Raw genomic sequence first — 24,289 nt, forward strand, 5'->3', positions numbered from 1 at the left:
TCAAGCAGAAGTTGCACAATGAGCAAAGAGAAAATATGAACATCAATGACTACCACATGAAGGTGAAGAAAATTGCAGATGCACTTGCTTCCATTGGGTCGCCAGTGGAAGATGATGATCTAGTTTCTGTCACCTTGAATGGTCTAGGAAAGGCTTATGCACAGTTCCGGACATCCATTGCCATCCGTGAAAAATTTCCTGACTTTGAGGAGTTGTTTGCTCTTCTAATTTCTGAAGAGCAGAGAAATGGTGGTGCATCTTCTTCAGGAGGAACTTCAAAAGAAACTATCTTTTACTCAAATACTGGAAGAGGTAGATGTGAAGATTGTGGGAGAGAGGAAAGGAGTCTCACTTGCGGCTTTCTCACATGCACAATGGGGGAATACACACAAAGGTGGAGGCTGAAAACAGTTTTCCTCTTCTTAGTTGTGTAAGCCAAAAGAACTCTAGTACAAAGAAATAGAAGAACCCTATATGTGGGTCTCAAACCAAACTCAACTAACTAAGGTGGCATACTAACTGAGCCACGAAATAGTGTAGATAAGGATAGCTGTCATCCAGCTATTATTCGTGGGCGGTGTACCAACCGCATCTCCAGCTAACAAGTCGGTGACATAAATGCACAACAGTCACCCTAGCATATCGCGAGTGGAGCTCGATATCTCAACACTCCCCCTCGAGCTCAATCCCAATTCCTACACACCAAGCAGGTCTCTGAACTTGCGCAGCTTCTCTGCGCCCAATGCTTTCGTGAATATGTCAGCTACCTGATCCTCTGTGCTGACATAAACTAGATTAATAAGACCTAGTAAAACCTTCTCCCGCACATAGTGATAATGCACCTCAATGTGCTTTGTTCTGGCATGAAAGACTGGGTTCTTTGCCAAATGTATACTACTCATGTTGTCACAATGAATGACAACTGGCCCATCTGTAGAGTGATGCATATCATAGAGTAGCTTATGCAACCAAGCTACCTCACATGCAGCCATTGCTGCACCCCTGTACTCAGCCTCTGTGCTCGACAAGGCAACTGTAGGCTTTTTCTTGCTGCTCCAAGTGACTGCAGCACTCCCAAAAGAGAACACATATCCACTGGTAGATCGTCTATCAGAAATGCTACCAGCCCAATGTATCCATGCAACTGTATCTGAACCCCAGCCTCATAAAATAGTCCATACTGCAATGTGGACTTCACATACCTGAGTATGCGTCTAGCCGCATCCAAATGCGGTTTTCTTGGAGCCTGCATAAACTGACTTACCAACCCAATAGCATAGCTCAAATATGGCCTGGTAATAGTCATGTAAATCAAACTTCCTACTATGCGTCTGTACATAGTAGGGTCTTCCAGAAGCTCACCTGCATCTGTGCTCAGCTTCACATTCTGCTCCAAAGGAACTGAAATAGGCTTACAGCCTGTCATCCCATATTTGGACAGCATGTCCAATCCATACTGCCTCTGCAAGAGCTGTATCCCACTTGGTGATCTAATCACCTCAATGCCCAAGAAATAACGCAGCTCTCCCAAATCCTTCATCTCAAACTTCTGCCTCAATAGCATTTTCACATGAAGGATATCTTCATCACTATCACCTGTGATGATCAAATCATCAACATAAATGACCAGCAGCATAATCCCTTTCTCTGTTTTTCTCACATAGAGTAAGAAATCTGCCTTGGAAATCTGAAAGCCAATAGTGACAAGATACTGTCCTATCTTGTCAGACCATGCTCTAGGTGCTTGCTTCAAGCCATACAAGGCTTTCTTCAACCTGCAAACAAACTCAGGATGAATAGCATGAACATAACCTGCTGGCTACTCCACAAAGACCTCTTCTTGCAAATCACCATGCAAGAAGGCATTCTTTGCATCCATCTAATGTAAAGACCATCCCTTTGATGCAGCCATAGCAATGGCTGCTCTTACGGTTGCCATCCTTGCAACCGGGCTGAAAGTTTCTTCATAATCAATGCCATGTGTCTGTGCATACCCCTTGACAACTAATCTTGCCTTGTATCTATTCACAGAACCATCTGCATTGTGCTTGATCATATAAACCCACTTACAGCCAATTGCATTCTTGCCTTTAGGCAAAGGCACCAATTCCCATGTCGCATTAGCATCCAAGGCATCCATTTCTTCATCCATGGCTTTCTCCCATTTTTCATTTCCCATGGCTTGCTCAAAAGAAGTGGGTTCTGGTTCCTGTATCACTTTGACCATATAGGCATAGTGAATGGCTGTAAATCCATCATATTTCAGCCTATCCACAGGATACCTGACCCTGGTAGACCTGCGCAAAATAGGCTCACGTCCAGGTGCTCTCAAAACATCCCTGGTCTTCCTTACTCCAGGTGTAACAACAGAAGGAATATTGCGTACCACTCTCTGCATTGCTTTGAGGGGATTCTCCTGATCTCAATCTGCCTGTCCATGGCGAAGTATGTGAACCACTGGTAGAGGACACTCTAGGTCCACTGATATTTTGTGATTGCTGCTGTGCATTCTGTGCAGCATTACCATTTTGTGCATCTACATCAATCATCACATTTACTGGTTTATACCAGCTGCTCATCTCATCAAAAACAACATCTTTGCTCACTGTGAACCTACGTGTAGAAGGGTTATAGCATCTATACCCTTTCTGCTGCAGAGAATAACCAATAAAGACGCACTTCTCAGCTTTTGGATCCAACTTGGACCTCAACTCATCTGGCACATGGACATAGGCAATGCAACCAAAAATCTTCAAATGAATAATATCTGGTTTCCTACCAGTATACATCTCCTCTGGCGTCATGCCATGTATTGCCGCAGTGAGAGTCCTGTTCATTATATAGACTGCTGTAGCAACTGCTTCAGCCCAATAATAATCTGGTAGATCTTTTTCATTTAGCATAGCCCGAGATACCTCTCCAATATGCCTGTTTTTCCTTTCTGCAATTCCATTTTGCTGTGGGGTATGACTGCATGAATATTGCTGCTTTATACCATGCTCCTGCAAGAACCTGGCAAACTCATTTGAGAGGTACTCTCCCCCTCCATCTGACCTTAGGCATTTTATTTGCAGGCATGTTTCTTTTTCAACCATAGCTTTGAAAGCTTTGAAGTGCCCAAACACTTCACTTTTCTTTTTCATAAAATACACCCACAGTTTTCTGCTGAAGTCATCAATAAATGTGACAAAATAGTGACAGCCTCCAATAGATGCAGCTTTTGTAGTCCACACATCAGAGTGGATTAATTCCAATGGCTTTTTACTCTCTTGAACATGCCTAGGAAAAGGTTTCCTTGCCTGTTTCCCAAATTGACAGGCTTCACAAACCTTGTGCATTTCTGCAACCTTGAATTTAGGCAATCCTGCAACAATATTTTGGGCTTGCATTGATTTAAGTCGCTGTATATTAACATGACCAATGCGTTTGTGCCAGATATCAATATCTGCAACTACACCGGTCCCATGTGCAAACATTGCTGCACTCAATTCAGGCATGTCTGCATCCAACGTAAACATCCTGCCCTTCTTCTTTCCTTTTGCTATCAAGCGACCATTATTTTTCATATCCTCAACAAAGCATCCATGAGGATTAAATCTGACCTGCAAGCCCTACTCAACCATCTGACCAACAGAAACCAGGTTCTTGGTGATGTTCGGGACATGAAATACATCAGACAAGTATTTCTTTTTCCCATCCTGCATAGACAAAGGAATTTTGCCAATCTGCACAATAGGATGTGCAGTATCATCACCAGTCTCCACAAATCCTGGCTTTTCCATTTTCCTTGCATCTTGCATCCATTCTGCATGACTTGTCATGTGGTTTGACGCACCTGAGTCAACATACCACACATCATTTTGTTCTTCTGCACTTGTCACAGAATTGGTCATATGCTGCACCATAAATAGATGCTCATTTCTGTCATCACCCTGCCTGCTAGAAGATGCATAATTGCCTTGCTGCAATTTTCCATTCATAATGTCATTCTGCTTTTTGTAGTAGTCCTTAGCCATATGACCCATTTTGCCACAATAGTAGCATTCAACATTGCTGTTTGCATTTTGGCTTCTCTGCCATCCACCACGGCCTCTTTGGCTCCCCCTGCCTCTAGAGTTACCACGTCCTCCTGCATAGGACTGGTTTTCTTGCATTTGCTGCATATTCTGATTTCTACCATGGCCTGCAGATCAGCCTCCTCTACCTCTGCCTCTACCTCTGCCAGCATTTGAGTAGAAGACAGTTTCTTTTGAAGTTCCTGCTGAAGAAGATGCACCCCCATTTCTCTGCTCTTCAGAAATTAGAAGAGCAATCAACTCCTCAAAATCTGGAAATTTTTCACGAACGGCAATGGATGTCCGGAATTGTGCATAATCCTTTCCTAGACCATTCAAGGTCACAGAAACCAAATCGTCATCATCCACTGGCGACCCAATGGAAGAATATGAGTTATAGTTTGGCAAAATGGTTTTGAAATATAAAAAAACCTTTACAAGGATGCTTGACATGTTTAACAAGTCAGTGAAGATGGCACTATAAATTCAGACCAAAATTGCTAAAAATGGTGAACTAAAAATAATGCCTTTGTCTTCCAAAAAATGTTCCTTTCCATGAAAGAAGGATACTAGGGCAAAAAAATCAAAAAAAAATCAAATTTAAACAATGTATGCCCAAAACTACAAGAAATTATAACTGGAATATCACAAGAGTTATTGTTTGGCAAAATGAAATATCAACAGTGCTTTAAAATTATCCTTGACATATTTAACAAGTCAATGAAGATGGTGCTAAAATTAGACCGAAATTGCTAGAAATCTTATGCTAGTAGGTGCATTGATTGTTGTGAATTACCATTCTACCTCTATTTGTTAAATCATATACATTCAATTCAAGTAGTCATTATACTCCAAAATTTCTAGAGATTAGCTCTTTCCAATGGGAATAGTCTAGGATTGAATCGAAACAAATTGGTTTGTTTAGCATTCTACCATCTTGCATTATATCTCCTGGTGTCTTTTGTGTGTTTACATCCCCATAGCCAAGGCAACTATAAAAGCTCTTCTTATTTGTCGCTACATCAATGTACATTTTTTGCATTTAATTTGTCTTGCATTTGGGTACTCAAATGGGAAGGTACTTAACAAATTGTGGAATAGTATTGCCTATAGTCCCTACATTAAGGATCCACCCTCAAATACTAGATCCTAGCTAACTAGTACATGATTACATATGTGCATTAGTAGCATTTAATTTCAGCCTCACATCTACAAAGATGTCTAAAACACAAGAATGAATACTCTTATTGATTGGTTCAAAATTACATCATTTTCTTTCCAAAACATTCCTTAAATATCTTGTTTCACTTAGTTTTAAGACTAAAGTGGAATTTCCTACTAATTACTCCAAAGGCTCTCCTAAATTTCCATAGGTTCTACAAAACTATTGAATTCTACAAAACTATTGAAATTCTATAGTGTGATACAAGAGATAAGTCCTTGATGTACTTTCTTACTATAGTATGATACAAGAGATGAGTCCTTGAAATTCTATAGTGTGATACAAGAGATGAGTCCTTGATGTACTTTCTTACTACATTCACAAATATAGCAATAGAATAGTTTTATCCGTATAACCCTAGATTTGCAGGTAGGCCCAAAACCCACAGATTCTCAAAAACTTTGTCCACCCTCTAACAAGGTTATTCTATCTAGTGCTACCAACACTTTCATGGTGGCTAATTCTTGTTTCCTTTTTTGTGGGGCTTTTCTTCATCTGATGATGATGCCAATTCTATGTTCAAGTCAAATTCTTTCGTGCCACTCTAAATGATTTTTATGTTTCCTTCTTTTTATTTTTGAGAGCTCTCCTCCTCTCCAGTTGAGCCAATGCTTCAATGACCTCATCCAGTCTATTTATATCAACAATTACAGCACCAAGACTCCTTTGAATTCTTTGCACAACCCTAGGATGAACCAATTCATGATCACCTAGGCATGCTTCCTTTTCTACTTGCTAAGATAAGGTACGTGGTCTCTCTCTCTCTCCCTACAAAACCTGAGTGATTTGTCCTTTCCTTGATGGATGGTGTACAACTTCCAAAGGAGCTACAATTCCATATTTTAAATGTTTCCACCAACACCATCTTCAACATCTCCCAATTTGTGAACTGGCCATTGCCATAACAAACATACCACTACATGGTAGTGCCCTTCAATGTGTAGGGAAACCAAATTGATCCATCCTTCATTGTCCCAAACCCCATTAACCATACAGATAGACTCACGTGAAATCTAGGTCATCTAGGTACACCTGCACCTTTATTGTTTTCTGGAGCCCTAGATTATTCATTAGAGTGGGTTGATCACGTGGGTAAATGAGTCGAGTCTCCGGTTCTATCGAATCAACATTTATTGAGTCTAAAAGCCAGTGCACACCCTCCCATAATGCGAAATTAGTGATGGGTAGCTCGAATTTCTAGGAGAGGTGGTGGGCACAAATGCTCAAAATGAACACTTCATTTTTAAAGGTGCCAAAACGAGCACCAGTGTGCCATTTTTCTTTCAGCCAATCAACTGCCACCGCACATAGGTCCAGAACCCTGCAGCTCCCACTACACACAGGTCTAGAAACTTGGGAAACTCAAGAGCCAATCTATCAATGCTAACTAAGGCTTGACAGAGGCACTCTCTGCATCCTTACTCTACATTTGATGTTCTTGAATTTGCTCTTTTGAAATAAACGCGTGAACAGAAAGGCCATCTTCTCTCCCTGCGCACCATTATGAGCGTGTGCACTGAGCCTACTGCAAAGTCCCTCATGTCAATGAACTCTCTACTTGGCTCCCAAGAAACGGTATGGCACCATGCCACAAAAGATGTATACTATCATGAGGGGCGTGACTAGCACTATAATCAATGACATCACCTTTTGTGATGCCTTCTAGATCCAGCAATGAACATGTGTGGATGTGCCACTTTTTCTCCTTTCTTTCATTCACGAACCGATCACAACACTCCAATTAAGACCTTGCACAATCGACTAGCTTTCCCTAGCAGGTTCACCATTAAGTGTAGAAATACCCACTAGATTCTAGTTCAAACTAGGAAAAACGAGGGAAACACCATTAATATGCATTATAGTAATAAAGAATGGAAGAATACTATTTTAAAAAACATTCTTCATTAGATTTCGGCTACAAGGATTTTAGGGACAATACATCCTGCAACGAGCATTGGCTACTACGTAGTATACATTGCCTCTCACGGCACATGGGTCACAATTGATCACTCTAAATCAATATGTTCATACAAATCACATTCGTATAATATTGGATTGATCACTAATCCATGGACTTAACATCAGCATGTTACACTAGCGATTTTCATTATTATGGTACATGGATTTGCTAATTCATACACACACAAATAGTTCTCATGGAATTTCAATTACTAGTGCGCTCCCAATACAAATGACGATCATGCAAACTTAGTCACCAAAATCTACTCAATTGTCAAGTTGATACCTCACTTCAGCCTTTAACCCAAAACCATGACTGCCAGTACTACTTCAACATGTTAAATCCGGATCCATATCTAAAGACTTGCAGGTGTTTAGTGGAGGTTAACTATAAAACTCTTCCAAAACACTATTTGAATATTCTTGGAGGAAGTCTAACCTCTTTTGGGTAAGTGGATCTCGAGTAACCGCGTTTGGAACTTCCTTTTCTGGGATATCAAGTAGGAATGACTTTTCTATATGAATGGCTTACCAACGATAGCATCCCCTCACATTCTAGGCATATGCTAAGATCTCGACCCTTGAGTATGGATGCTCAAGATCAATATGAGGGTTAACTTGCTTATGCCAAGGCAATCATAAAAGATGAATGATCAAGGTAACTCTAAATGTAAACCCTAGTTTGTCAATGCGGGGTTACACTTCTCTTCATGATAATTAAAAGTAGCAAGTGCCACTTGTGCTTCACCTATGTCTTCAATAACTATGCCCAAACTTTGTGCTATCTTATAAGAAAGAAAGTTATGTGTCACACCATCATCAAACCTACATAGAATTGTTGCACCATCATCAAACAAGAAATAAAGTTGTGTGTTGCACGATCACCAAACAAGAAAAGTTATAAATGATCCTTACCTAACTCCAAGATATGAGTGAACTATGAGTTGATGGAAGCTCATGTGTATGTGAAGCTATCCCCGCTTATGAGTTAGCAATTTTTCTTCCAAGATACACACAAAAGTTGCGGCTGTGCTCACCACATTGAAAGCATCTTCTAACTCTAGCGGAATATCTTTGTTTTGGTTGGTAAGACAAATGTGTGGTAAATAATTGCCTGAAGAGTGTGCCTTTAGTATGGTCAATTAGGGCCTCCTTGATTCTTCTTGATCAAATCCTTTAAAGATGCTCTTCTTGTTCTTGCTCAAAATCCTTCTTACAATGCTCTTATTTGGATGACAGAGCATTTGGATGACGCTTGCTAGAAAAGAGTTGCTTCATTTTATCTTTAGTGCCACAATGGTGTCGTCCTCAAGAGTTGAAGAGAGTGATGTTAAGTTCTTATAAATGAACTTCTGTAGAACTGTCTTTGCTACTCTAACAAGCCTTAAAGTATCCTACCTTTTTCTTCTTGGCATTTTTAAAAACCTCATCTCGCTTTTGATTTGCTTTAGCACAATGATTCCACATTTGCTACTCTAAATTTTCCCAAGTGTGAGTTTGTTGTCCATATTAGCCATAGCAACCCCCTAAGAAACACAATTTTCAAGGTTAAGGCCATGAACTAGACCTCTGGTCTTTCTTCAAAAGTGTCTGTCAAAGACTAGTCACAATCTTGTAATCAAGCCAATGGAACTATGTGTTGGTTTTCTCCTTTATTTGTTGAATTTACAAAATGTAAAACAAGAGGCACAGGTTGCTACTTATGGTGGTGGTTTGTAGACTGTTGAATTGAGCAAAGGCAGGGCGACAAACAATGTCTTTAATAGGTGGTTTGCAATCGCTATAGCAGAGAATTTTAGCTACAAAATCAACTATTGTGTGTCATAGTAGGGTATTAGTGGATAGAGCTGGTTGTCTAAAGGGCTTATTGTGGCAAGCTTTTACTAGTTGTAAAGCAGAGCAAGACGTAACCACAATCACTCCCTCCTTCACCAAGGTAGAGTACACAGCAATTTGTTTGGCATCTTTTGAATCCTCGTGACTTAGATGGGGTTCTGAAGATATAGATGTTTTTCAAGGGCATGCAGTGGAGCTCTCCCGCAAGTTGCATTACAATCACTGAGAACCTAGTGTTTAACACATTGGATTTGGAGCACATAGCATTAGCCCAAAATGAGTCAGTGAGAGGGGATGTCGGAAGTCACTGCCCCAACTGTGAACCCCCATAAGAGTAGGCAATAGACTAGGTAGTTTTAGGTACAAAAAGGGGGGAGAATAACAATGCATGAGCCTTGATCTGAGGCTATTTTGGTACACGTCTGCTGGAAATGCAGCAGCCAAGGCACGCATTTAGAAGACGCCCAACCAAGTCAGCCATCTAGTTGGCCAAGCCACTCTGAGGGTCAGGTCTAACAGGTTGGCAAGAGCGGACAAGTCATTTGGAAGCATTTCTGAGTGAACAAGTCCAATGGAAGTATTCTTTCTCTAGCAAAAGGTGCAGCCCAAGGAACTGGATCATCCCTTAAGAAGCTCATGTCAACAAACTACATCAACACGCCAGGCATCATTATCACTTAACCAAACTTCCTTATATTATCAACAAAGGTTTCAGAAGAAAACACTGCTTAACAGTTGGACCAGAAATCACATATAGAATTCATCCCCTAACATTTTTGCATATACAGCACCTATCATGTTTGCCTGGAACATGGAAAACCTGCCCAACACCTGGACATCAGGCTTACTATTTCATCTGTCTAAAAAGAAGGACATATGACAACGTGTATGGACTACCAACTCACTCACCCAAAATCCGCTCAATACACTACATGTTGGAACAGCTCAATGGAGCTCAATTTTTCTTCGAATTATCTTAACATTAAAGAGTTAGAACCATCAGGCCTGCATCACAAAAGCCTGCATCCACAAGGCACCAAGAAGGCCTGGTATAAATTCATTCACATACCCGATAGAAAGGTAGGTGGTCTAATTTTCCAGCAATCGGGGAGCAGGAGTGACTACATCCCTCCAGCAGAAAGCATGGCTGCCAACACCCTTGAAGGACGGTGTATGGTGGCTTCAGCATCCATTGTGCATGAGACTACACTCACAAACATTAGAAACAAAGTAGCAGACGCTTACGCAACTTTCATTCAAAGACATGGCAAATGCTCTATATAGAATATATACCATCCACAATATATGTTCTTCAAACTTTGTCTCATGTTTTACAGATCACATGCATGCAAATACAGACAACAACCACATCCAATAATAAAGAATCCACCAACACAACACCGTAACAAACCACACTGAAACTGAAACTTAAATACGCGAATAAGATGACTAGTTATTACTGTTAAAGAACACGAAAGCATGGGGAGCCATAAAATTAGGCACATTAGGCACATCAATGCATCTGCATGTGTGTGTGTGTGTGTGTGTGTGTAACCATAAAATTAATACATCTGCAGTCTCAACAGTTCAAATCATATGTCGAACATCAATATATCAATAGATCCATGGTCACACCATTATCAAATACAACGTTTCCATGTGACATGTGACAAGTAAGCTGATCACAGTTGAGGAACTTCCAAGGGAAGATGCTGCAGAACCTGCTACATCCAGATATATTATGGGAAATTTTCTCAAAATTACACAAATATAGACGCTCCCACAATTGTCAATCAGTACATGAATGATTGAAGATAGATCATACATTAAGACCATTACCATTAGAAAAATTGACACGTTTTAAAATTTCTTTTTTGAAATTGATGCACATGAACAGCATTGACCCTTGGATAATCATCCTGAACCGCTCCACATGGAATGCAAAGAACAAGGTAAAACATTATTCATCTGCTTGTGCAGGGAAGGGCTCAAGACACAAAAACAAGAGTTTATCATGAAAATAAATATTTGAATAACAAAATCATCCCCGCTTCTGCCATGGTTCTAATACATTGCTACAAACCACGTATCGAGCAGAACTTATGTTTCAGAATCCACTCATTTCTAAGTGAGAAGCTTAGTCCTCAATAAGTCCTTCGTAAAAGTACGGCCATATTACAATTTGACACTTGCAATGGAAAGCTTTCATAAAGATCTGTCCCTAAAAGGGAACCCTTGTATTGCTTTTTTATGAGAGCTCCGCACTAACATATGTCAACTCTACAATAGCTACATAAAGTAGCAAATCATCTTTCTACAAAATAGGCAAGTACTCAAATTTGAAGAAGGAAGTAAAATGAGGCACGAAGAGAACATCACATGCCAAAAAGGGAACAGTTTAAGGAAGTTGAGACGACTCTACTTTCTCCTCCACTTCAGACCCACCTTCGCTTTCAGCAGCTGGTTCTGGGGCAGCTGCAGCAGGTGGACCGGAAGATACTTTTACCATTGAGGGACGTAGGAGTTTATCTCCCAGTACGAATCCTCGCCTAAATTCCTCGATTACCACACCTTCGGTATACTGTGAGGATTCCTCCCGCATGATGGCCTCATGTATCTGCATAATATTTGAGTAAACCACAAAGATCCACCAAGAACATCAATGTCCTTAATCAGCAAGATTGTACAGCTTCAGAAACAAAAATCAGATACTTCTCAACCACCTTGTGATCCTTACACTGAAAGTACAAATTATTGCCACGGTGCCACTATACAAACAGTGAGAAGCAACCGAAAGCTTGCTTTGAAAAAAGACACTTTAAAAACTTACATTTGGATCAAATTCTTTGCCAACAGTTTCCACCACAGAAACACCCAACCCCTTCATAATCTCAACAAACTGCTTGTAGATGCCCTGATAGCTGCTGTCAATTCGCTGTTCACCTTCTGTTTCTGTTTTTATTTGAGTTTTTGCTCTTTCAAAATTGTCAACCATGGGTAGCAAACTCTTGACTACATCTCCCTTCACATTGGTACTCACATTAATTCTTTCCTTCTCAGATCTCTTCCTGAAATTCTCAAAGTCTGCATTCAAACGAAGAAGCCGCTCCTTTGCCGCTGAAACCTCACCATTTAGACTGGAAACTTGCTTTGCAAATGCAGCCCGCTCAGCCTCAATGGATTTAAGCTTTGACTCAATCTCAGACAAAGAAGCCTCTTGATCATTCGATAATGCCTCTCTGTAGTCCTTCAGCAAGGACTCCACACTGGCCACTGAAGACTCTTCAGAGACAGCTCCATCACTATCACTATCCAAATCGGAGTCACCTGTCTCATCAAACTCATCCGAGTCACTTTCTGCAGTCCCCTCTTGCTCATTTACTTCCTGACAAAGAATCCAAAGAATTTTCTCTATAAGTAACACTGACATTGGACGATGATACTGCTACACTGATATTTCATGAACCATCCCACCACTTTTTACATTTTCAAAATTAAACGCAGCAATCCTTCTTCCTCAGAAATGTCCAGAAATCACAAATACCTCAATCTCTATCTTCCTGCTTATTTAGCTCCTGACAAGCAAACCTTTATAGGCAGCATTACTAAAGGATCACACAGTTATAACTATACACATACAAACTCATGACCCTCCCACCACTCTTCACATTAATATACCTTCACTAGACTGGATTTTAAAAAAAAAAACAATCTATACATTCATATTCAAAATAACCCCTCTTTTAAATAAAAGTAAAAAATCATAATACAGATTGAGTTTCTCGAGTCCAACTCCTATATAGAAGCATAGAAGACCAATTCAAACAAAAAAAAACCAGTGGTGCCAGCAAAGATCAAGGGTGTGCATTCTAGATGAAGATTAACAATAAATCATACCTCCCAAACCACAGTAACAATTTGAAAGTTATATATCTATATGAATCCAGGAACATGCCCAAACTCATCCTCTTAAAACACAACATAGTGCAGCTTCAATCTCATGATAGTCACTCATAAGGTTGAAAACCATAAACTCCATCACACATAGCAAGGACTAGCTACTATGACGTCCCCACTAACATCATCAACGCCCAACAGTGGGTGTAGACCACAGTATAAACATATGCTCTCACACATACAAATCCACACGCCCACACATACTTGAGCATCCATTTTATACAAAGTCTTTGTGCTGAGGTTCTGTAGGTACCCCGGAGGAGAAGGGCAGACTCAGCCATGACAAAAGGCTAGCACTCAGGGAGAAGGCTAATAAAAAAGAAGTCCAAAATCTCTTCATTCAAGCTACAACTGCTTGTGAAGACTAAACGATGTCATTTTAGTCTCTCCCAGACGAGCATCTAAATCCCACTTAGGTTAAGTATTTCCTCACTTGGAATCTAGACACCAAATAGCACCATAGAAGAACCACCCCCACACAAATCCCACCTACCAAATTCAATCAGAGCGTCCAGCTCTCTGTCTTCTAGTAAAGATGAAGTATAACAGTGCCACTTCGGTCTTCAATACCACTATCTCTGACAGAAAATGCTTTACGTTCCAAGACCACATATTTTATGCACATTTCTTGAGACCTTAACTAACATCTAAGCAACTCTGTAGGGGCTTATCTGCAAAACCTGACAATATAACAAGGGACACCAAAACCTGACAATATAACAAGGGATACGGCAAATAGTCCCTGGGATACAAGGCAAAGCCTTATAAAGCTCAGTGAGTGGAAAATGCAGAACTAATAGTGAGCTTAGTTTCAAGATTACAGCTGGGTTTTTACTAGAAGAAATGTGACTCTGCATCTGTCATGTAATGTCAAAGTCAAACCTTGCCATCCAAGCAAGTCATAGCTAGCATAAAACTACAACTTGATCCACATTAACGAGCACAACAAGGATAGTGGAGCCTACCAAAGTGCATGACATATTTGATTAAGTCCATAACCTTCAATGACGCCCTCTTTCGATAAAATGAATACTCACGTGTTGTCTGTTGTCTGTCAGCCCACATTGCGTTCGAGGGGCTCTTATTATGGGAGGCACGCTCAAGCGATATTTTTATTATCTTATAATATTCGCATAGACAACAGTCAGATATTCTAAGAGTCAATGCCAGGTTGTGGAGTTTAAAGCTGTGCAAATTTTTGACTTGTAAGCATAGAAGTCTGATGTTTACTCTTGCGTCAAAGGTCCAAACTTAAGAGCCATGTACTTTGAAGCTGAAAAGCATATTGTAACAAAATAGTTTCTAAAACGAATTTTTATTTGAGCTTTATCCAGGTATTTTTACGATGGAGCTGGCTCGGCGTGAAGACACTCCGAAACCTTCCCTTATACTCAGACATTTCAATGCGGCGTCTAAAGCTTTCTATCAGCGCGGAAGCTCTCATGATTCTAGCCGTCACCTACATCAATAAGCCATGAACTGCGGCGTTTAAAGCTATCTAAGTTAGCCTCTCTCTCTCTCTCTCTCTCTCTCTCTCTCTCTCCTCCCCTCCCCTTCACAAATCCCCCTGCCGCCCCTTTGCCTCGCAACACAGTAGGTCCTTTTGAGAAAAACTTTTCTAGATAGAGCGCCTAATCTAGAAAGGCCACAAGATTGATGTACTAGAGGAGAGAACCTGAGCCTTTGTCTGGGGAGTCTGCTGTGTGACGAACAACCGATGGCGACGGGCCTGAACGGCACTGTAAACCAATCTGGGAGTGCTGGAGACGAAGGGCATGCGCACGGCGAAGCAACGAGGGGAGAGCAATCGAGAGGGGGGAGGGACGGAGATGCTAGAGGTACCAGAAGCAGAAGCAGAAGCAGAAGCAGCGGAGAGGGCGGCAGCCATGGCAAGGGCAATGGCTGGGTTTGCCCTAATTCTCTCAACAGTCACAGAGCACAAACAAGAGCTCTGTGTCTGCCTCGTATTTTCACTCACCCAATCGAGAAGTCTAGAACCCACCCCACTTTCTTCTTACATTTTATTTAATTTTTACATTTGCATCTCCATCCATCTCCTTCCTTGGCCTATTCACTCTCACTCTCTCTCTCTCTCTCTCTCTCTCTCTTCACTCCATCTAGATCCTCGGCTCGACTTGGACGACGCTCAACCTTGCCCGTCCATATCATCCCTCTGCATGCCCACGTGCTCTTTGTCTGTTAACACCCTTAGAGCGCCGCCACATGCATGGCCGCACAGAGGTCAAATTGCTGTTTTGGCTCTAAACGGAGGTGCCAAAAGAGGCCCTCCAAACCTCTATTTGACCTCCATTCGATGGTTCACAACCCGTTGCCAACACCAATCAATGAATGCCTCTCTCTCTTGGGGATCTCTACTGGTAGCCCATGTGAACAAAACAAACATTGGAGGCTCCTACTCACGGTGGATCTCTACCACTGATGGGATTCGATTTCAGAGGCTAGGAGGAAGGTATGTGGCCGCGTCCTTATTCCTATACAAAATTCACAGTAGTTGCTACATTGCCCTCCTCCTCCCTAATGCAGGTCTTGGGGAGTATGTCAAGCACCCCCCAAACCATCTTCCAGAGGATGGCATCCATGAAAGCATTCTGAATCCATAGCTAAGGAGCTGCCCTTCAATGCTCATTCTCATCTTAGAAGCTAATGTGGGGGGGGTATGAGGGTGGCCTCTTTGAAGGCCCATATAGCTAACCATCCGAATGGATAGGGCAGTAGAGCTCATAGCTAGCTTTGAACACCATGGTTATTTTGTGGCCTTTGTCTCGTTGCCCACTTAGTGGCTCTATGTGTTCCTTTGTCTAGGGTATGCTTGCTTTGGCTCAATTGCTTGCTCAAGTTCTCGTTGAGATCACAATCCTTGAGATGTTATTTGTTTATGAGATGCAACTAGCACAAGCCCCAAGATATCTAAGGCATATAAACAACACATAACTAGAGAATGCACTAATAAATTGCTACATTATATGTAGACCTCTATCTCGCATCGAGCAGCCACAACAACAACATCAGCTATTAGCTATTTTTTCAAAAACTCCAGAAGATGCCTTCATCACCAAGCAGATTTCCCCGGCCTGCAAGCACTCAGAACGACAGAAACATCACAACAAGGAGGACTTGCAAACGTTGCAAAAAAGTGCCTCATATTACAGATTGGGGATTTCTTACAGGACAATTTGTCAATTCGACTGTAAGTGGAAGCATTTCTTCTTGCCGTTGAACGAAAATTTATTTCTTAAAGGGTGTCTACGCTTATGCATTAGAAAAGAGATACATATGATTGAAAGCTCTTATTTGTTCAACTACCGTCTATTGGAGGATGTGGAGCGGCAAGGATCTGCTGCTCAAAGCTGTCCGCAACTGTTATGTTTAAGCAATATCATGTAGAGATAGCGATCAAGTTAGATGGGTGATTTATTTGTCGGGCTTTGGAAGCAATCTGGAGCTAAATCCTCCTGCGCATCCTTGCCTCCCAATGTTGTTTCCAATTCCCAATTGCGACTCGCCAAAAGTAGTTCATCGTTGTGGTCGTCCTCCTCCTATTCAGACTTTCCCAAGAAATGGAGAAAATATCTTTTTGGTGTTCTTTGGTGGAGCCAGTCATTTTGGTATGGGAGGATTAGGTGGTATGGGCAGTAGAAGTGCCCATTACAGTCGGCCAAACGGAACCAGAGAAGTGCTTTAAGGAAGTTCACACTTCTATGGTGCTGTTACGAAGAAGTGCGAACTCTTTCTCTAAACACAACGTTTTGGAAGGCACGATGGAATCTTTACATCGCCTCCAGTTGCCATCTTCTGTTTCGTTTTGTGTAAGCTCATGTTCCTTCTCAACAGCTTGCACGTTTTGGTGAAAACCCCAAGTGATCCACAGGTCGCCCAAGAGCCTAACTTGGATTCACACCTAGAGGCAAAACATCTGTCGTGCATTTAGACGATAAGCAAATGCAAGGCCTATTGATGGCAAAAGGCAATCTATTGAGGGGCAAAGATGACATGTTGGAGTGCCTATTGAGAGTAGGGGGGTGGTGATGAATCTGTGCACTGACCTCTATTTCACATCGAGCAACAGTGACAACATCAGCTATTAGCTAATGTTTCAAGAACTATAGAAGATTCTACACAAACCATTTGCCAACCAAAAGCTTGACATCATAGCCTTGAGTTTCGTTCAGATTTGCATGTAGATCTGCTTTGCATCGAGCAGTAGCAACAACATCAATTACATGCAATCGTAGTTGGGAGTTTTTGAATGTATATAGAAATTTGGCCATAATTTGCATCTTCTTGTAGGCAACAATTTATGGTGTGAGAAGCTCGTGGTGACATGTCTTAACAACAACAAGCATATACCATGATAGATGATGCAATCGGTGCAAGTGATGATTGTAGGTGATCTTTTGACTAGCCTTTGTACAAAAATCGAGGAGCTTTAAGTTCTTTTGGTGCCATGAGCCAATGCAGCAAACCATAGCACCCAGGGAGCCGTTGAAATGCAGTCAGGGTTGGCTGCTCCACATTCAATTTTGCTCATAGAGGTCCAAGACCAGCCATAATGACTGGCGAGCCCCCATAAAGGATGCGAATACGATAGGTAGCCCAAAAGCTAGGCATAGGAAGCACCAAGCAATGGTGTATGGGCTCCTACTTAGCGCCCAACTTTTGCAACCAGCATTGGGGCGCGCTTACAACAAACTTCCACGAATTGCTCAAGTTGTAGAAATTTCCACATGACTATGCCACAACTATTCCATATGACAAAGTTTAAAAACCAACTTACTTGGCCACAATAAAAGATAAAATACAAGCATCTGTAATCTTAAAGGTTTGGATTGAATGCTTGCAACATTATGAAATTGTGAACATACCTATTGTAGACGGGTTTGAGTACTCGTTTAAATAATGATGAATGTAATTGGTCATTTGACGCAAGAGCAAGGAGTCATATGTTTCATGAAGAAGAGTGGACTTTTGAAAGGCACCTAAATAATGCGGGGAAAAAAGTAATCATGGGTGACAATACTCCACACAAAATTGAAGGGATCGGAAATATTCCCCTTCACAATGATGAAGGCATTGTACAAATCATAGGAGTTGCTTTCTTTGTTCTGACAATGGCTCAAAATCTCTTATCAATGAGTCAAATTACTAAATTTGACAAGTTTGGTTGCATAGTCTATGAATTGTACAATCCCAACAAATTTATGCAAAAGGTGCAAAAAATGGAAGAATGTTTGAACTTTATTCATCTATGCCCGTTCAAAGCACCCTAATAGCTTCTCATAAGAATCATGATGCTTACTTAAGCACAAGATGTTTGGGCACCTGAATTTCAAAAGCTTTGTTTCCATTCAAGCAAATAAACATGGTTCAAGACCTCCTTGTACAAAGGTATACTTTAGAAAAGATGTATGTGAATCATGTTGCATGGGAAAACAATACCATCAAACTTTTCCCATTTCTTGGTAGATACCAAGAAGCATTGATCCTTTAGATCATCCATTATGATGTTTCGGGCTATGCCTCAACTTTATACTCTACAAAAACCTTTATATTTTGTCACCTTCACTAACAATTACTACTACAAGAAAACGTGGATCTACTTTCTCAAACAAAAATGAGATGCTCTCAATGCATTTATGCAGTCCAAATCTTTCGTGGAAAATCAAATTAAACGTAAATAAAGATCCTCTGCAATGTGACAATCGAGGAGAATATAAATCAAATGAGTTCAATCAATTTGGCAAATTTAACAATGGAGAAGAATATAAATCATATGAGTTCAATTAGCTCGGCAAACATCATGGCATCCAAAGATAGTCTACTTTTACAAATATACTCCTCAACAAAAGTGTTACGCATATTTATTTTTCACCCGACTTGCTAGGATTATTGGTACTGACTATGTGTAGTTAGTGAGTGACTACATGTAAGCAAAATATTAGGTAGAAACACACTAGACATGGCAAGGGTTCCATCTATACTTTGTGTTTAGTTGGGGATGCCTATCTAGACATGTATGTTTTATATTGCCATTTAGTATCATGGGTGATTCCATTGTAAATATTAATATGAATGGCATGTGCTTATATGACCATATGCTGGTGTGATGCCATGTTCATGTGTTTATTGATGTTTGATTACTAACAATAACATTAGAATTAATTGATGCGTGATGTATTCAATTGTGACTTCTAATGTTATTGATTATCGAGTACAAGTGAAGAAGTGGACGAATGGGAGTGGAAACGCTCATGGAAATATTTTGATCTAGAAATATATGCAAGGCTATATGCCTCATTTTTGTAATAATGCTCAAATGATTTTGTAAATGGTAGAGGACTTAAAATTCCTACCATATCATTTCAGCACGTATCCCCTTTATTTTTGGGTTGGCTTATCAACCCTCCACCCACTCTTTTCACCCTCTCCAAAGTCTTAAACAAAAGCAACATATCCAAGTAAATTTCGAAAGGCTTTTGGACGTCAGCATCTCAACAAGTCTACTAAGCTCTTCCCAAGTAGAATGCCAAAATTTGAGTATTTATTGATATGTGGGGAAATTTTTCTTTATCACATAGCATCATTGAATTGAGATCGTGGAAATCCGTTGAAGACAACCGACATTCAGGTCAATCGCTGCTCTGGGAGATTTTTTGACAAAAATCATGAGCGAGATAATTGATATTTATTGAGTGTATTTCTTATTTCTTTGAGTCATAATGGCACAACACTTTCCATAATCATCATCAATCCAAGATCAGTTGCACGCACTGCAAGATCAATTATTACAAGAGAGAGAGAGAGCACTGAGAGAATTTAGAAAGAGATTGAGTGCACGAAGAAAAAGAGGAAAAGACACCCACGAGAGAAGAGAATTTTAGAATCTGACTTTGAGGATGAGAGACACTATAAATGCCACACTGAGGGAAAAAAAGTCAAGAAACGATACCAAGATTAGTGGGAAAAGTTTTTCTTTCTAGAACTTCAATGGGAAAAAAGATGCACGCACTGCACTATCTTGGGTTAGTTAGCATGATAAATATTTTCACGAAGAGAAATTTTCAGAAAAGGACAAAATAAAGTGCGGACTGAATCATTTGGTCGATAATGCAACTCTTTGGTGGAATGTGGTAAAGAATGGTAGGAAGCATCCTAAAACTTAGAGAGAGCTCAAAAAGATTATCAAAAAAGATTTCTTACTCAATTCAGGGCTAAAGTTAATTCAGGGCTCAAAAAGATTATCAAAAAAGATTTCTTACTGACTCAATTCAGGGCTAAAGTTAGGAAACAATGGGAAAATTTTAGCCATTTTAAGAGAGAGATTATATTTTATCTACAATGAGAGGTTTTGGCAAATACTTATTTAGATTCAGTCATTTGGCAAAATTTCAGAAAGACAGCAAAAGAGAAAGTTTTTATCTAGCCATAGACCTAAGATCAAGGTAAAGATAAACATGTTTGATCCACATTCATTGAGTTCTACAATATTACTCGCAATAAACTATGAAAGGAAAAATGGAGTGCCTAAAGAAGGTGAGACTCAAAGGCCATTTGTACCAGTTCTAAAGAAGGGCAAGAAATTCAAGGGTAAGCCCATACTCCATGCTCCTACGAATATCAACAAAACATAGGATGATCGTAACAAATCAAATGGAGAAAAGGGTCCACTTAAGAAGACCATCACTTGCTACCGATGTCATAAGGAGGGAAACTACGCCAACAATTGTCTTGAAAAGAAGAAAGCTCCATCAGCAAAAGTCAACATGATCGATGATGATGAAGCTAAGTAAGAGGGTAACTCATTTCCAAGACTTCTAGGTAAGTGTGCTACAAATTCATCACTGAAAGTGAAAGAACGTATTTGTGGTAAAGATGTTGCAATTATGCATGATGATGGTAGCTCGCATGACTTTATTTCTGAAAGAATGGTTAGAATATTAAAACTTGACATTGCATCTACTCACCATAAAGTCAAAGAAACTTTCACAAGCACTAAATATAATTGTATCAAGGAAGTTAGGAATTTGAAAATCACCATTGGTCCTTATCGAGAGAAAAGAAATTTCCTAATGGCACCCCTTCAAGGAAAATATATCATTTTAGGAATGCCACGGAGACATCAATATAACCTCGATATTGATTATGATTGTCATCAAATGCGAATTGTAAAGGACAACGAAGAATTGTGTCTTAATGGTCTAATTGAAGACGAGATGAGTTCGTTGTTGAATCATACACAAGCAAAAGGGCCTTAAGAAAGAAGGACTTGGTTCTTGTCCATTCCACCACTCAAGAAAATCTAATAAGGAACATGCACAGTTTTTATTCCAGTTTTTTGAATGTTTTATGGAAGAATTACCACCTAATCTACCAACAACTAGGCCTGAGGATCATAAAATAGATATCCTTCCTGGTAATTCACCTCCCTATCATGCTCCTTATAGGGTAACCGTAATGGAATGAAAAGAAATTCGGCAACAAATTATAGTGCCACACCAACACACACTTACTATAACACTTCCCTTGGTCACTTTTTCTTATAACAGTACCAAAAGCTACTTTTTGGGAATGGGGACCACCTTGGGGTATAAAGAGTGTGAACTTTTTCCAAGTATGGGGGCCCTCCAAGTGGGAGAAGGGTTCATCTTTTGGGACCACCAAAGCCTAGAGATATGTAATTATATGGCAAAGATTGGACCCTCTATAGGCCCTGTTAATTCTTAATCCATTTTTAACCCACTCCTTATTATGAGGCCCTTTTTTAGTACAAAATTCCCCTTAGGCACCTTTTTGTTTTTTAAATGTCCTTCTGCTCTAGCCTCTCTTTTCTCCCCCTTCTCTCTCTCTCTCTCTCTCTCTCTCTCTCTCTCATATACCATACACACATATACATATAAAATAAACATAGATACAAATGAAAATGATCTTAGTACAAGAAAGTTGAGCAAGATCAACAAAACTGTTTATGTCAAAGTTGTCGTGTTGTTACAACCGCCAAAATTGGTGACTCACTTTGTCTTCAAAGATGATTTGCCTCTTATCCTCGCAAGTTGCATGTCCTTGCTTATGATAGTAACCCCCTTGGCATGGACAGAACCTAAGATTGTGTCCTCAAGAAGGTAAACTAAAGCCATTTCACATGCCTCTTGAAAGGCAAAAAGAGAAATGGGTTGATTTTGTAGGCGCATCTTTGTATTCCTCCATTATCTCTTTCAGCAAAAAGCTAGTGGAGCTCTCAAAATTAAAGGCTCAATGCTCTCTAGTACTTCCTTATCTTGTATAATTCTCTCATTCGAGGATTTTTATGGCATCTCCTTCTAGGATTTCCACCATCCATGCTTCTAGTTCTAGCTCCATTGACCTCCACCTCCACCTCCACGTCCACGTCCACCTCCACCTCCAACACCTCCACCACCTCTACCAAGTAAAGTTTTTCCCCTAGTCTATTTCTAGCTTGCTAGTAAATTTCCCTAATGATATTTTAGCTTGTGGAGAGTCAGGAATGTTGTTATCTTGTGGGCAGTGGTGGCAACCTTTGCTACCTTCCTGCTTGAGCCCTCGAGCCACAAGAATGCAAAATCATATTTGTTCTTCTTGCCACTTTGTCCTTTTTATAAAAAAATTGAGGGTTCTCCTCCCCCTCTTGCCTTATGATTGTCTGTGCACAATATGCTCTTTCTTCTTGTCCCTCTTCTATTCTGCCCTCCTTCAAAAGCCTCCTTGACATTTGTCCCTTTATCTTTGGAGGAGTTTGTGTTTGTCAATATCTGTGATTTTATCTTCACTATTTTTTCATCATTCTTCTATAGGTTTGTTGCGTCTTTCTCTAGAGATCATTTTCCCCATCCCATGTTCCACCAGTGGATTCGTTTCTCCTTTAATCACATAAGCCCATATATCACCATCCATGTCCTTTTTAGCTACCTTTGATATGTGTCCCATTAGGACAAAAGGGAGCTCGCCCTGAGAGAAATTCACGATTTCTTCATTTTTCTTTCCTCTAAAATCTCTCTCTCTCTCCCTTCCCCCCCCAAGCCTCTATGCAACACACTCCTCCTACCCTCTTTCCCTTACACACCCCTTCTGAGCAATCCAAAAAGCATTACCATCCTTTAGAATGTGTCCTACATAACATTGAAGTGATAGAATTGGTCTAGGTGAAGGGGTACAATTCACCAATGGGGAAAGAATATGAGAAAGGAAAGAGTATGTTGAGGGAAGAGGTTGAGAGGAGCATACTAAGAGGAGGTTGACAGGAAGAGGTCAAGAGGAGCAAGATCTTGAGAGGAAGAGGATGAGAGGAGGTTGAGAGGAGGAAGTTGAGATGAGGTTGATGACAAAATATGAAGAGGGGAGAGGAGAAGAGTGGAGATAAGGAGAGAGGGCACAGCTAGAGAGCACACCACAAATGACTAACTGTACACTAGAATTAGTTGAAAAAATAGAATATATACAAACCCTTTTAGGGTTAGGGTTAGGGGATCTAACACTTTCCTTTATAGCACTCTATAAGGTTAGTGCCATGCACATATGATCACGTGATGGTGCTATGCACACATGATCACATGATGTTGAGCATGAACTCTCAACACCTTCCCTCAAGATCAACATCATGAAGTAGGCCTTCCCTCAAGACGATGATTCTGGGGAATCGAAGAAGGACTGAGCATTACATTCCATCACACCCCTTTAATGGGAATGTCCTTCCTTTGCATCAAACCAAGAGCTAGTCGGTGTTTCTCAAATAGCTCTTTACCGAGTGGTTTGGTAAAGATGTCTGCAACATTCTCTTTGCTATCACAATGCTGCACTGTGATGTCACCAAGTAACACTCTTTCTCTGATGAAGTGCTCTTTGGCATCAATGTGCTTTGTCCTGGAGTGATATACTGGATTTTTGGCCAATGCTTGAGCCGATTGATTATCACAGTATATTGTTGTTGGCTTTGACTCATCAAAGTAATCTGTTTCTGACAATAGTCTTCTGAGCCATATAGCCTCACATGCACCTGTAGTGAGTGCTCTATATTCTGCTTCAGTCGAAGACAAAGAAACAATTGGCTGTTTGTTTGACAACCATGATATAGCACCTTGACCAAGAAAAAATGCATATCCCTGTGTCGATCTCCTGGTCTCATGATCTCCAGCATAATCACTGTCACAGTATCCATGCAACCGTGGATGACTTCCTTTGTATTCTATCCCAAACTGCTGTCTTGTACCTCTGATGTATCTCAAGACTC

At 40.5% G+C, this 24,289-nt stretch overlaps 1 protein-coding gene across 1 annotated transcript; it reads right to left on the minus strand.

Annotated features, from left to right (window-relative positions):
• Window positions 1-11,396: 11,396 nt before the first annotated feature.
• Window positions 11,397-15,059, minus strand: LOC147893142 (uncharacterized). Its single transcript, XM_087387185.1, has 3 exons — window positions 14,705-15,059; window positions 11,903-12,457; window positions 11,397-11,689 (listed from the first exon to the last, which is right to left on the minus strand). The coding sequence occupies exons 1-3, from the start codon at window positions 14,915-14,917 to the stop codon at window positions 11,471-11,473; spliced, it is 987 nt and encodes a 328-aa protein (XP_087243311.1). The 5' UTR covers window positions 14,918-15,059; the 3' UTR covers window positions 11,397-11,470.
• Between the last annotated feature and the right edge of the window lie 9,230 nt (window positions 15,060-24,289).

Source organism: Dipteris shenzhenensis, chromosome 16, assembly GCF_047967505.1.
Source record: "Dipteris shenzhenensis isolate YYH24624 ecotype China chromosome 16, Dip_SZ_1.0, whole genome shotgun sequence".
NCBI classification, from domain to species: domain Eukaryota; kingdom Viridiplantae; phylum Streptophyta; class Polypodiopsida; order Gleicheniales; family Dipteridaceae; genus Dipteris; species Dipteris shenzhenensis.